Below are 14,560 nucleotides of genomic sequence, written 5' to 3'. Positions count from 1 at the left end.
GGGCCTTGTTCAACAGCGATGCGTTTGTATGCTGTCGGGCATATTTACATCTTTTTCTCCATGCTGTGATTTTTATATGTACTTCACCGTTGAAAATGTTTTTAAATAAAATATTTTGGGAGGTACACGTGACGTTTGATTGCTCGAGTCGTCACATACACGGCGTAATGTATTCTTCTAATACGTTTCAAATGTGCTGTTTTCAAAGATCACTAAAACACCTTTCCAGTGTCATGAAAGCAACATGTTGAAGCAAGTGTACGTGTACACTGCTTTATTGTGTAATATAATTTTTTTTTAATTATATTATCATTATTAGCTATTTTGTGTTTGTGTACATTTAAAATAAATAAATAAATACAAATGAGGGGAAATATTTACTAATCAGTTTATTGATGCATGTTAAACCCTATGCATGTACAGACAGGAAGAAGCAAAACTTGTTCTCTGTCAAACACTTGTCAAAAGCATTCAATTCAGATAGAATAGCATATGTCTTCATACAATGCTAAATTTGTGGACTTGACAGAAAATACCCTAAAATGACAACTTCACAAACCACCAACACGAGGGAAAAATATGTAACTTTGCATACGTGAAATTGTGAAAGATAAATATCCTACTTACTCCCATTAAAAACAATGCACAGAATGCATTTTACATCATATTTGAAAGGAAAGGAAAACACCTCTAACTTACACACAAGAGAAAATACTATTATCTAAAAGAAAAAATGCCACTGGTATTGCTTGCAATGGTGAAACAAAATAATCCCCTAAAGTAATGCTACATGACAGGATGAAGCTTGAAATAGGATTTTTTTTTTCTTAAAGATAATACCCTCCACACCCCAACCCCACAAATGAATCACTGGCTATAATTTTGAATTTAATTTGTTTTCACTTATGGAAGTGGGGACTCATTGTATACATCCTCACCGATGTCCTCCTCAAACTTCACCTTAGCATCGTCCGCATCAAGCTGCAACACAAATAAACATGTAAATGCATCTGATAAACCAGGGGCAGGAGGGAGGCACATATAATATAGCCTGTTTCGCTTTTTAATCCAGAACACAGCATTTATAGCATGAAACGTCATCGAGAGTATCACAATTTTAAATATGTATTTAATAGATGGTTGGTTAGTTATTTAGAAGTCAAATTAAAGAAACAAATACTAATGAAATTAAAAATGAATATGAAATATTATTTTATTATTAAAGCCCCAAAAAATAATTAAACCTCATCTATGAATGTCTGTCCAAAAATCCATTATGGCCCCTCAAACAGAAAAGTTGGCCGACCACAACATCACACACACACACAAAGACTTATTGTAAATGACAACAGGTTAGGCGGTCAGGGGAATGTTGAATGTACTTACACATTTCATTTCCATGGCCGAGAAGAGCGTGCCGGTCATCGCCATACGCAGCGGCACGGTGAGCAGCAGGATGAAGGGCAGTGCCAGGGAGAAGGGGCTCATCTTTACCGCCCATAATGCACCTAGACACACCAGCTGGATCAGCGTGAAAAGATGCATGCGCATTGTTGACACCTACGGAAAAAAATAAAGCGTTATAAACTAGACCAAGCACCCCAAAAAAAAGTAGCAAAATATTTTCTTCTTTGTGGAAGGGGTGTTACAAATTATAATTGAGAAGAACTGCATTACCCACAGTTTTAAATTTTAATTCTGTGATTCTTCCGGTACCACTAGAGGGAGCCCACAAATGTATCGCTGGGACCCTAGTGTGTATCGATACTGCTTCATAACATTCGAATGAAGAGGAGTGACTTGGAAAAAGGTTCGTACCCTGGTGGCATAGGCGTCAGACGGGTGGTATTTTTTGGGCGTGATCAACAGAAGTATCCGATCCCACATTTGGATTCCGCTCAGGGAAGTGACACCCATGTAGAGGAAGATTCCAAACAGGGCCGTCATGGGGATCATCTTCAGTACGGGCTCCATGTAAATAGAGGCGCCTGAAACAGAGAAATCATGATGTAAAGTAATGTGCTAGAACATTTTACATGACTTACTTTACTTGTTTCTCTTGCCTTAGTGAATCATGGGAGATTAAACACTTGATTTACTAAATGATGAGGTTACTCCAGTGTTAGTATAGAATGCTGTTATAGCGTGAAAAATCTGAATCTCCAACTTGACTGATTCATCTCCATCTAAACTCACGCCATTGACTTACCAACCAAGATGGCGACTAGAATGCCGCTGAGCCGTTGCTCCACCACCTTTTCGATCTCTGGTTTGGGGCCCTTGGACATGACAGTGAGAGCGTTGGCGTGTGTGACGGAGCGCACCGTGGCGGCGCTCAACCAGGGAACCCCAAATATGGATGAGATGCCGCCCATGACGACCAGGAGGAGCAGGTCAAAATGAAAACCGGAGCCTTTGATCATCTTCCTCTCCGGTTTGCTAACAATCAGCCTAGAAGAGGAGGAAATGTCAGCATTTCAACCCCCCCCTAAAAATGTTGCTATTGTCAGGAAACGCGATTTGATCGTCACACACGTGGTAATCTGCGACTCAAGGAAGATGAGGATAAAGACGAGCAGTGCTGGTACGCAGGAAGCAGCCATCATCCAGATGGGGAAATCCTTTTTCTCTCCCATGGGGTTGATGAACCAGCCACGGGCATTAGGGTTGGTCACTTGGACACCTTTTGGTACCACCAATTTCTGCACAAAAGCAAACATCACTTGCACACTTGTACACGCGACACACTACATGCTTAAATCACTTGCCTGAGTATAAGTGTCCTTAACACTGATATCCACAGCGATCATGACAAAAATGGCGATGGGGACGCCGAAATCTCCAATCAGCCGTCGCAGCTGCAAAAAGAACACAGGTCATTAGTCAGGAAAACACCACAAGAGCAGATTTGAATTCAGAGGCGGTGACTTACCCAACCGGGCAGGTAAGTGCCATTCTTGAACAGGCGCAGGAAGTAGGCTATGAAGAAGCAGCCCAACATAAGGCACAGGGAGAGCAGCGCTGTGTTGGGGTAGGCCATGGAGATCGGCACATCGTGGACGAAAACGGTGCCGTTGGAACTCTTATTGTGAATGGTGTGAAAGGGCCTCTCCAGGGTTTCGTTCAGATGTTTGTAGTTCAGAATTAAAGGATGGGCCTTGAAGATCTGTGTAGGAGAAGACACCATAGGTCAAGTTTCAGCCATAAGGCTTAAGAGTGAGGGTGAGAAGATAGAGGTACAGTTAAGGTTATGTAAAGGTTAGGGGTAGGTTTATGGGTAAGGTTAAGGGTTTTAGGATGAAAGCAGCACAACCCCATGGTTGTACAAAAGGATGATGAGATGGAAGTGGAAACCTTGAAGAGTTTACTGAAGGTCTCGTAGATGAAGATGAGCGAGATGAGGATGGAGAAGATTTCCTGAGTGAAGCGGGAGATGAAGCGCACCAGGAAGCTGCCCTCCACCGCCACGATGATCACCACGATCACGATGAGCCACATGCCCACCCAGATACGACCCACTATGTACTCAATCCCCTGGGATTTACAAAACTAGAGCACGGGATGGACAAAAGCATACACGCATGAGGATGAGGCAAAAGGGGGCAATAGTGGCACACGCGGTGGCAACCATACAGAGAAAAAGGCCTCCTCAAAGAGCAGCAGCGGTCCGGAAAAACCAAGCACCAAGACAGGCTGCGCGGCGATGATACAGAAGATGATGCCCTGGATGCTTGTGGAGATCATCAGCTCTGACACACCCATCATCCTCTCCGTTTTATCAGCTAAAACAAAGAAGAATAGTTCAAGAATGCGTCAAGTGAATTCAGACATGTGTTTTTAAGTACAATAAAATATACTGTCATTGTGGCTAATAAGGTGCCCAATGACACATCATGCAGCGGTTATCTAGCACTTCTACCAATGCTGTCTACACGTCCTGGTTGTTATTTTGAGATTTTAGTGCACGTTTGTTGAAAGCCTGAATTTGGGGCAAAAACCGTGTGTGTGGCGCCATCTTCAGGTTGAACACTGGGATAAACACAATTTGTCTGTTCTCTCATTGGATGAGAAGTGATTTAAAACACATCAGTGGTCGGCTGTTGCCATGTCCACTGGGAGCAAATCAGGGTTCAATGTCTTGCTCAAGGACACTTTGACATGATCACCAGGGGGTGAGCATCGAACCCACAACCTCACAGATGGGAGATGACCACCGAGCCATGCCCCTTGGTGAGTATGGAGTTGCAGTGTTTTGCAAACATCTTTATACTGATTTTCATGTTAGTGATTTATTAGCGTAGCATTTGGTTAGTTTATTTAGCAGAGCTTGTCGTAGTAAAGAAATGATTAATAGTAGATCGTAGTTTTCACTGCTGATGTCAATCACAGCCAGACCACACCCAACCTTCTTTCCATTTGCAAGCCCAAGAGTCCTCGAGGCAACACAGCTTTTGAACTCTGTTTTCAAATATTAGTGATTGGAGGTGCGAGAGTCTGATTTCCCCGTTGAGTTACACACATTCGAAAGAAGAGAGAATAGCTTGATTTTTTCACTATTTTGAAGCTTCATTTTATAACAAGTACTTGGATATTTTTATTTCAAACTTGTTATAATTTGGTGATTTTTCATACTATATGATTTTTGTGAAAATATTGAAGTTTCATTTATTGTTATTTTTATTTTATTTTGTTTTGACGCTTTTTTAATATCAAACTTAATATATGAAATATACATAAAACTGGATTAAAACTCACAAAAAATTCAAGTATTTAGTTTTATAATGCAATTATTTATTTCACATATTGTCATGTTTCGGTTTTGTATGGGTTCGGGTTTTGTTTATTTTGGTGTGTTTGTTGTGTCTTTCTGTGATTGGCGTTTGTCTTGTGTTTCTGAGTGTTTCCCCTGTCTCGTTATGTCTGATTGCGTCCACCTGTGTGCCCGTTCCCTTCCCAGTGTGTTTGACCAATCGGTGCCCTCTTCCTATTGTGTTCCCCAGGTGTGTGTCATTAGTGTTGGTGTATTTAGTCTGTTGTGTTTGTCCAGTCGGTGTGAGATCATTGTCCACGTCCTGTGTGGGAGTCCTGTGTGGGAGTCCTGTGTGGGAGTCCTGTGTGGGAGTCCTGTGTGGGAGTCCTGTGTGGGAGTCCTGTGTGGGAGTCCTGTGTGGGAGTCCTGTGTGGGAGTCCTGTGTGGGAGTCCTGTGTGGGAGTCCTGTGTGGGAGTCCTGTGTGGGAGTCCTGTGTGGGAGTCCTGTGTGGGAGTCCTGTGTGGGAGTCCTGTGTGGGAGTCCTGTGTGGGAGTCCTGTGTGGGAGTCCTGTGTGGGAGTCCTGTGTGGGAGTCCTGTGTGGGAGTCCTGTGTGGGAGTCCTGTGTGGGAGTCCTGTGTGGGAGTCCTGTGTGGGAGTCCTGTGTGGGAGTCCTGTGTGGGAGTCCTGTGTGGGAGTCCTGTGTGGGAGTCCTGTGTGGGAGTCCTGTGTGGGAGTCCTGTGTGGGAGTCCTGTGTTTCCTGTTGCGCTAAGCCTCGCCACAGTTAAGTGGTCTACGTCTTAGTCTAGTGGTCTACATCTCAGTCTAGTCGTCCTCGCCGCAGTTAAGCTCTCCATGTTCCTGCTAAATTCTCCACGTCCAGCCAAGCTTCCCAAGTTCTGCCAAGTCAGCGCCGGTCAAGACAGTCCCGTCGCGGCGACCCGTCTGCCCCCGTTCCCACTTGTTCCAATCAAGTTTCTCCTTTTGTTCACAATTTCTGTCTCCTTCTTCCTTCGGGTCCACTCTCTCCTACGCGCACCTTTTCTTGACACTTATACTGTACAGCACAATGGCATTGTAGGAAGGCTTCATATAATAAGCTTTGCTTATTCCCTTTCATTTTCAACCTATACACATTTTTATTTTTGAATTTGTTTGTATTTTTAAATCTCCCTGTGTATGATGATTGAAAAAAAATTATTCTTCTGGTTGATAACAACCTTCTTCTCTGTGGTGTCAAACCTAGAAAAAATATTCATTTTCACTTTACAGGGACTTAAAGTTAAATGGGTACCTGTCTATATTGGGACACCGGGAAAATGCAAAAAATTTTTTTGACTTTGTCAGGAATCGTTCGTGTGCCTTTCTTAAGTGAAACTGCTCGTCTGCCACATAATAGGAAGTAAAAAAAACGTAAGCCCAGAAGCTTGTAAAAAAAAAAACAATGTCTTCAGAAAACTTCTTTAGAAAGTGATAAAATGCCAAAGATGAGACAAAAGAGTTGACAACTTCCAAGAACAAGAAATGCGCAAGACAATAAAAGCACCTCTACTCAAAATATGGGTAGTTCGTAATCAGTGTGCGCTGACAAAGCCGCATTCAAACCCAAACGAAGTCTACCAGATCAACCAGCACAACGAAAGACACCCTGCTTCTGTGGAGAGACCTACCTAAAAGTCCTCCGAAGGTGATGGCTGGTGATAAGGCGGCGAAGTAGATGAAGATGACAGCGGCCATGACTTGAGCATTGAGGCCATCTGTGTAGTCGCTGATGTAGTGGCGGTAGCGACGCCTGATGTCTTTCACCATGCCTCCAAAAGGATACCCGGTGCGGGCCAGGGGGTCTTCTTTTGGCGGCTCCGGGGCTTTTTGAACTGGACACATCAAATCGACCTTGAAGCTTTTTGGTCAAGTCTTTAGTTTTACTTGTCTTACCTTTAATCCTGTCACCGAAGGCCAGACGGTTGTCGGTGGGGCGCAGTCTGTCCTGCAGCATCTTCTGCTGGAACTTAATGATGGGCTGCATCATCCCCAGGTCTTGAATCTCGGTGGGGGGGATGACAATGCTGCAGTCCATGAAGTCGGCGATGGCGTTGGTCAGGTCCTGGTCGGTCTGTGCCAGGAAAGCTTCCAGACAGAACACCTGGCACAGCACAGCGGACAATGTTAGATCCTTGACATGTCAAGGGACGATTATTGTTGATAATATCATTCTATACTGTATATATATTAATATTAACATAATTAATGACCGACGCTTACTTTGAAAAGCCTGCACTGGGGCAATTCCAGTCGCAATGCAGCAGACATGTTCACGTTGAGATTTAGTAATAATTAATTGTAATAAGTAAATAATAATGCATATATTATTTGCAATTTTAAAAATGTGCAGAATTTCACAAGTTACTTCATGTTAAAGATGAAATAACTCTTAATACGAAAGTTGTCACCAGCGTCTTACAAATGCAATTATGCCATCTAGTGGCAGGAAATATGACCACTGAAAATCAATATCACACTCGTTTTTTACAAAACAGTACATCTTTCTAGTTTTAGTTTTTTATAATTATTATGAAATTACTGTATTAATGACTAAAAGATGCATCCATATTTCTATTATTTTCACTTTTATGTTAACGAGAGCAAGCAAACTTTTTCTTGTACATTTAGAACAGATGTAAAATTTGCGATTAATCGTGATTTAACTATTGAAGTCATGTGATTAAATACGATTTGCGGACACCCCTAATATATATATATATATATATATATATATATATATATATATATATGTGTGTGTGTGTGTGTGCCTGAGTATGTGTGTGCGTGTCGCCTTGTGATAACTTCTATTAATGAATTTGCTTGATTTGACTCCTTCCAAAACATAAATAGAACATTCCCATGGACACTTTTCTCACCCAGTCAGCCATCAGAGCGCCCATTGCGCGACCGCTCTCGCTGTAGTCCATGCCACTTTGGCTGGGGCCCACCAGGATGAACACGAAGCGCACGGGGACAGAACATTCCAGCGCAGAATCCATCACCACTGAGTCTCTAAGCCGGACGAAAGCCACCACTGGCTTCTCCAGAAGATCCAGGGCACCTTTGGGTAAATTGATCTCGGTTGTAGCTGAAAATTCCAAATATTTGAATGTGGTGTGGTGTTACCTGAGAGGACGACGGAAGCCTCCATGTTGTCAGAGCTGTCTCTCTACAAAAAAAAAAAGGAAGCTGTGATGCATACATGTGGAGTACCGTATTCAGGGTAGAGGACCACCAAAATGAGGACTTATACCTTTGTAGAAACAGAAAAGGTCTGCATTTCAATGTCTCCCAAAGGGGTGACCGTAGGTCTGTCGGACTGACTAGAGGGAAGAACACGGAGAAAGCGTTCTTAACCTCATTTAATGGGAATGTACTTCTGCAAAAATGTCTTTTTTGGTCATTTTTTTTTTCACAGTCCTCAAGGTGGCCTTTGGTTGACAATCACTGTTCTAAACAACGTTGTGGAGGAGCACTTGTGAAAAGTGCCAGGAGGAGGGGCAACTTACCTGCGGCGCATAAGGAGTGCTCTCAGAAGAGCATCCCGATCGCTCGCTCGGATTTCATTCTTGTTGACCAGTGCGTCCACCACCTTCTCGGCTATAGATGACAAACTGCTGGCGTCCAGGTCAAAGATGACAGCACCTGTGTCCATAATGTCAACGTAAAAAAAATTAATATATATATCACAAGAGGAAATTGTGATCCACTTTAGACACAATTTGATCCAACCAAGTTCAGAACATTCAAGACCACCTGGAGGGCATTTGAGTCCATTTTGACATTCTAGTCCACTGTATTAACATTATAGCTCTGTAGACATTTAAGTCCAATTTGAGGACATTTTGGTCTACTTTAGAATTAAAGCCCACCCTAAGAACATTCAGATGCACTTTGGGGACAATCAGCTCTACTTTTAGGACATTCTAAAATTCATTCATGCACTTAAGAACAATGGCTCACTGTGGGATTATTCAGATGCACTTTTGGAAACTGGTACTTTCTAGTCCGCTTTCAGGACATTATAGTCCAGTTGTGGACATTCTAGTCCAAAGGCATTTTGATTCACGTTAAATTCATTCCAGTCCACTTTGACTACATTGGTTAGTACATTCTGATCCAATTTGAGGCAATTCATGTCCATTTTAAGGACATTTCTGATCCACTTCATGGCTTGAAATGTAAGGTAATTTTGGTCCCCTTGAGGACATTCTAAAACCACTTAAACGGGGAAGTCAACCCCCCAAAAATGTCTTGACAATGATATGTTCTATGCAGCCCCACTAATATAAATACGGTATTCTGGTTAATATTGCGTTAGTGGAATATGAGTTATTAGCAACAAAATCCAGCAATTTTTATCAATATCAAAAGGCGGCCATTTTGCCACTTACTTAATGGCCGCAACTGTGATGTCATTTTCACTCGACTGTGTTGACTGAAAATGACATCACAGTTGCTCAGGTCTCAGGTAACAACCAATCAGCTTCAGAAAACAGGTGAGCTATGATTGGTCGTTGCCTGAGCCCTGAGCAACTGTGATGTCATCTTCAGTTGACAGCAAGTGGCAAAATGGCCGCCCCCTCAGATGGATAAAATTGGCTGGATTTTGCTGCATAACTCATATTTTAAAATGTAATATTAATCAGAATGTTCACGTTTAGACTAGTGAGGTCACAAATAACATATTACTGTCAAGAAATGTTTAAGGTTGACTTCCCCTTTAAGGGAATTTAGGTATTTTTTGTTTGTTTATTTTTGTTACATTCCCATCCTGGTTGATTTGAAGGACATTCTATGCTAATTTGAAGACACTCTAGCTCACTTAGGAATCAGTCTTGTCCACTTTGAGGGTATTCTGGTCACCTGTAGGAGCATTTTGGTTTAATTTGAGAACATTCTGGTACACCGTGATGACTTTGATATCATCCTGATCCACTTTGGATATATATATTTTTCCACTTTGAGAACATTGTAGGACACTTTAGGAACATTCTGGTCCACTTGACAATGTGGTTTACTTTGATAAAATTTTGGGTACATCTTGGAACTTTCTTGTCCACTTATGGAGTATAGTCCACTATTTGAGCAATCTAATTGGACAATGTAGTCCATTTTTAGGGCATAATCTACTTTAACATCACTTGGATTTATTTGAACGATTTTTTGATTGATTGTTCAACTTCATCTCCTCAGATATGAAGGTTGTTTTCATTTTGATGTGGAGTCCAAAGTCACCTGTGCTCATGGTTTTGCGTAGCTGGATGAGACTCTTGAAGGTCAGGTAGGATGTGTGGGAAGGACCCCACTTCCCCGTGGCGGCGTTGAAGTTCTCCTCAAAGCCCACCCAGCGGCCCGTCTCCTGCCAGGTGTTTCCCTGGAGCTCGTTCAGTTCCACATATGCCTGCGGCCCACATTGTCAGGTCATTTAGTTAACTAAATTGTTTAGAGACATGGTTTGATGATTGCAGACTGACCTGAGCATCGCCCCTGGTGGTGGCGTTGGTGTTCAGGTTGAGGTTGGCTGAAAGAATCAAGCGGAATATTAAACGAAAAGTCACTGGGGGGGGGGGGGGGGGGGGTGAGAGGAGCCTACCTTGTGAATCACAGGGGATTATGTATGTTTCCAACTGTGTGTCCTTGTCGTTCCTCCCATTCTCCACATCGCACAGATCACCACGGTCCGCCAGAGTCCTCCTGGTGCGGAGAAATAGAAACTTGCACTCAATGACGCCACATGAGAACTGCCCTATCTCGCTAGTATTTGGGTCCACGTTGACATTCTGGTCCACCTTTCAGGAAATTCTAGTTCACTTTAAGAATAACCTGATGGAAACCATTGCAGCCCAGCTTAAGGACTTTTAGTTCCAATTCTGAGACATTGCTGTCCATTTTAAAGACTTACAATTCTACTATAGGTACAATACAGTCCACTTTGTGGACATTTTGGTCCACTTAAGACTTTTAGGTCCACTTTCATTACCTTTTAATACACTTTGACAACTTTGTCCACTTTTAGGACATTCTAGTAAACTAGGAACATTCTGATGCCCATTGAAGTCCAGTTTAAGGACATTTTGGTCTACTGTAGTCAACTTTAAAGACTTTATAGTCCACTAAGGGGACAAGCCAATCCACATTTACAATTTGGCCAGCTGTAGGAACATTCTGGCCCACTTTGACACCATTCTAGTTCATTTAAAGGATTGTGTTTGGTGCATTCTGGTCCAGAGATGATATGCTTTAGTCCAATTTGAGGACATTATGGTCCACTTTAAGACTATTCAAGTTCACTTCAGCAACATTTTGGTCCACATTATTTCAAGACACTGCAATTCTGTCTGTGGCCACACGAGGGAGGCATCTGCCTTTTTTTTCCAAGACGAAATTTCATTATGACTAGGCTGTTTTTTTTTTTACCACAAGAAATAAACTACCTTACAGTGTTTGTTGTTTGAGAAAATACACATTGTTATCATACTGTAGCAATCAGAGAGACAGTGCTGCTGACTAGTGATGGGAAAACGAAGCTTCGTGAAGCACTTGTGATATTTTTTGACTCCCCTAGATGGTGCTCTTGGTTTAAATATAAAGGCGAGTGCAAAGGAAATTGATTACATTTCCAGTGCATCTTTCAACCAAGAGTGGCATCTAGAGGAGTAAAAAAATATTACAAGTGCTTCATGAAGCTTCATTTTCCCATCACTACTGCTGACTATTAACTATTCACATTATATATATGTTTACAGTCACTTCTTCATAAATAGCATATCTTTGTTATATACTCTTTATGTCATTGTCATTGTCATGTATAGCATTATTATTTTTTTTAAATACATACGTTACTATTGCTGCAGCTGTTCACATTCACTTCCGCAAACATAGTATTTATGTACTACTATGAATGGACGGTTTAATATTAGACATATTGTTGTTGTTGTTTTTTTTAACAATCACATTAAACATATAGTTTAAAAATACACACAATTCACATATTTATACTGTATATAATTTTTTCATCGATTTTCGGCTGGCATTAACATCTTAACATATATTTATTATATTACTCAGGTGAAGGCACAGGTTGGCAAACGCAAAACTGCTGACTGGTCTTGCTGCTGTTCACATTCACTTTATCTACATAATTGATGTACTTAATGTATTGATGCATGCTACATACAATACTGTTGACTGTTCTTGCTAGTGCTTACGTTCCGTTTTTTATACACAATATATATATATATCATGTACAGTTGTCACACAGAATGCTGCTTCCTCTTGTTGCCGACTACAATTTATGTAACTTCTTCATCTTTGACAACCTTCAGCGTGACTTCAGTGTGGGAAAAAAACAAACTGTATGCCATGTATGTAATTTATGAACATTTGGTTAGCATTGCTGAGGATTCTGGGACTCACATTCTCAGTGGGGAGGGGAGGAAGGCGGAATCACGGTCTTCATATGACATGTCACTGTCCTACAAGGAAGGAGAAAGGATTTCATGAATGGGGGGTGCGGGTTGCTTGAAATTTCGGCAGATCAAACGGATTTTCATGTGAAATGATGGCCCCTGACGACAAACATACACCAACCTCATCACAAGTGAATTTGCTATCCATTGCTGCGTTGTAGGTTCACACGCTCAGCTACTTCTGTACATTACCTTTGAAGGACAAATGTGTGTGGGGGGGAAATCAGATTTATTCTCATTTGTGAAAACTACTATCAAGCGAATCCTACTTTGAGCATAAACAGAAAACACAGAGGAGTTGTGACGACCATGAAGTCACTCTAACTTGAAGTGCAGACTCATGTCATGGCTCCAGACAGATAATCGTAACTATGACTGTTCTATCTTTGAGTCACACCCGTTTGTCTTCTCTGTCCTCCTAAAGGACTTGTGTGCAGAAAACCCGCCAACCAGTAATGAAAAATAAAGTGTTAATCTGATAATATTTAGTCAGAAGCCTCTGGATTTTCATTCACCAACTAGCAGAATGGTGGATTTACATTTAATCAATCTTAAAAGCAAAAAAACATTTACAAAAGCAATGTAGTCAATCTTTGGACTGTTTACCTTCAGTCAATGATACATACCAGATTAGGTTTAAAATTGCAAATTGTGGGTTCAAGATTTTGTTTTAGGGTTCCTGACTATGAGTTGTATAGAGTCTTGGAAACTAGGGTTGGGAACTATTAATTAGGGACTATAATTTAGGCATAATGTGGTAAGATTAAAGACTATGGGATCAGGACTACGAGTTAGGGCCAATGAATCAGGAAATATGGGTTAAAGTGAGTAATATGAGTTAGGGATAATATTGGAGATTATGGTTTAGGATTAACGACTAAGGGTTTGGGACAAAGGGTTAGTGACTATTGGTTAAGGACTGGGTAAAACGGTCTTTCATCTGTTTAGCGCTTTCCCACCTACTAAGGCACTCAAAGCGCTTCACACTGTCTTTGCATTCATCTGCTGATGGTGCAGCATCAGGAGCAACTGAGGGTTCAGCACTTTGCTCAAGGACACATCCACATTGTCACAAAGGTTCGATTAGTGAGATTTTAGGTACTATGTTTTAAGGACAACGGGTTAGAAAACTATATGTAAGGGGCCGAGTAAGGGATTGGTCTAATAATTGTACAGACAATGGATTAGAGACAGGGACTATAGGTTTATTGGTTAGGATGAGGACTGTGAATTAGGCATAGTGTCCGTAGCAATTGATTAGATTAGGATCAATGACATTGGGTTAGGTTTTCTAAATATGGCCTAAGGACTAAGGTTGGGGACTATGTGTTCACGTTAGGAACTAACGAGTAATGAATTCTGGGATTATTTAGGGACGATTGGTTAGGGTTAGTGTCTAAAGTTTTGTGAGCATGCATTAGAAACAAGGGATTGAGCACTGTCGGTTAGGCACAAGGACTATGAAATCAAGACGATGGGTTAGGGATAGTTATAGAGACAATGGATCAAATTAGGATTAATGACTATCCATCCCGGTTAGTAACTGTGGGTCAGATATTCTGGTTAGGACTTTGTTTTAGGAATGATTGTTTTGGCAGTATGGATTTGTTACCAAGAGTTGGCCTTCTGGACTACAACTAAGTGCTGTATCAATTTCGCATTATAAACTATATGATCAAATTTATCAAATAAAAAGTAGGCGGATCCTAGTTCAGAATAGACCACACCCCTACCTGCGTGGAGGTACTCCCGCCTGGTCTCCGGCAGCTGTCGGCGAATCTCTATGAAAATGAGTGGCGATCAAACAACTGTAGCGAGACCCCACGGCGAAGAGCGGGAACACCCAAAAGCAAAACTACGTCAAACTGGTGAAAGTGCCGTACCTCGCAGGCCGTCTGGTTGCCTGGCAACCACACAAGGTTGGCGTAGATAAGGCCCCGCGTGACTGCACACCAGCGCTATCATTCAGGGACACCTTGACGTGGGGATATCCCAGCCCTAGTTGAACTACTCCGCCCTCTGCAAACATGGCCGACGGTGCTACCTATGATGCCACGATCTTTGCTGCTGGGGGGCACACAAGAGGGCACACTGGGGGGGGGGGGGGGGGGGGGTAGAAAGGGGGCATTGATTGCATTATGTCAAAATACGTCATCTTGTTGATATCTTTGGGATTCCCCCCAAGTTTACAAAACAGCTTCGGCTTGTAATTACACGCTATGGACTCGGGACTATGGTTTAGGGTTATTGAGTATGAGTTAGAAATTGGTGACTATGGGTTATGGTGAGGGACAAG

The 14,560-nt window shown here is 41.9% G+C and overlaps 1 protein-coding gene across 1 annotated transcript; it reads right to left on the bottom strand.

The window, feature by feature from the left end:
• Positions 1 to 364: 364 nt before the first annotated feature.
• Positions 365 to 14,152, bottom strand: slc4a1a (solute carrier family 4 member 1a (Diego blood group)). The gene is made up of 21 exons (XM_086058991.1): positions 13,998 to 14,152; positions 12,386 to 12,456; positions 12,212 to 12,270; positions 10,389 to 10,489; positions 10,270 to 10,316; positions 10,031 to 10,196; positions 8,302 to 8,437; positions 8,046 to 8,115; positions 7,919 to 7,961; positions 7,669 to 7,853; positions 6,686 to 6,893; positions 6,421 to 6,624; positions 3,634 to 3,782; positions 3,355 to 3,549; positions 2,933 to 3,166; positions 2,769 to 2,858; positions 2,536 to 2,702; positions 2,210 to 2,451; positions 1,819 to 1,988; positions 1,387 to 1,560; positions 365 to 981 (listed from the first exon to the last, which is right to left on the bottom strand). The coding sequence occupies exons 2-21, from the start codon at positions 12,410 to 12,412 to the stop codon at positions 904 to 906; spliced, it is 2,745 nt and encodes a 914-aa protein (XP_085915117.1). The 5' UTR covers positions 12,413 to 12,456; positions 13,998 to 14,152; the 3' UTR covers positions 365 to 903.
• Positions 14,153 to 14,560: the final 408 nt, after the last annotated feature.

Source organism: Leptonotus elevatus, chromosome 1 (assembly GCF_054856555.1).
Source record: "Leptonotus elevatus isolate MCC_2025b chromosome 1, RoL_Lele_1.0, whole genome shotgun sequence".
Classification (NCBI taxonomy): Eukaryota; Metazoa; Chordata; class Actinopteri; order Syngnathiformes; family Syngnathidae; genus Leptonotus; species Leptonotus elevatus.
The sequence above is the reverse complement of the archived record's forward strand: the minus strand, read 5'-3'. Positions and strand labels throughout refer to the sequence as shown.

Bases quoted from the DNA above. Each gene is read 5' to 3' on its own strand.
- slc4a1a (XM_086058991.1), bottom strand. From the start codon at position 12,412: ATGGATAGCAAATTCACTTGTGATGAG. The intron at 10,490-12,211 runs GTGAGTCCCAGA...TCTCCGCACCAG, and splicing joins CTCCCCTCCCCACTGAGAAT to GAGGACTCTGGCGGACCGTG. The intron at 2,452-2,535 runs GTGTGTGACGAT...CTCCTCTTCTAG, and splicing joins CTTGAGTCGCAGATTACCAC to GCTGATTGTTAGCAAACCGG.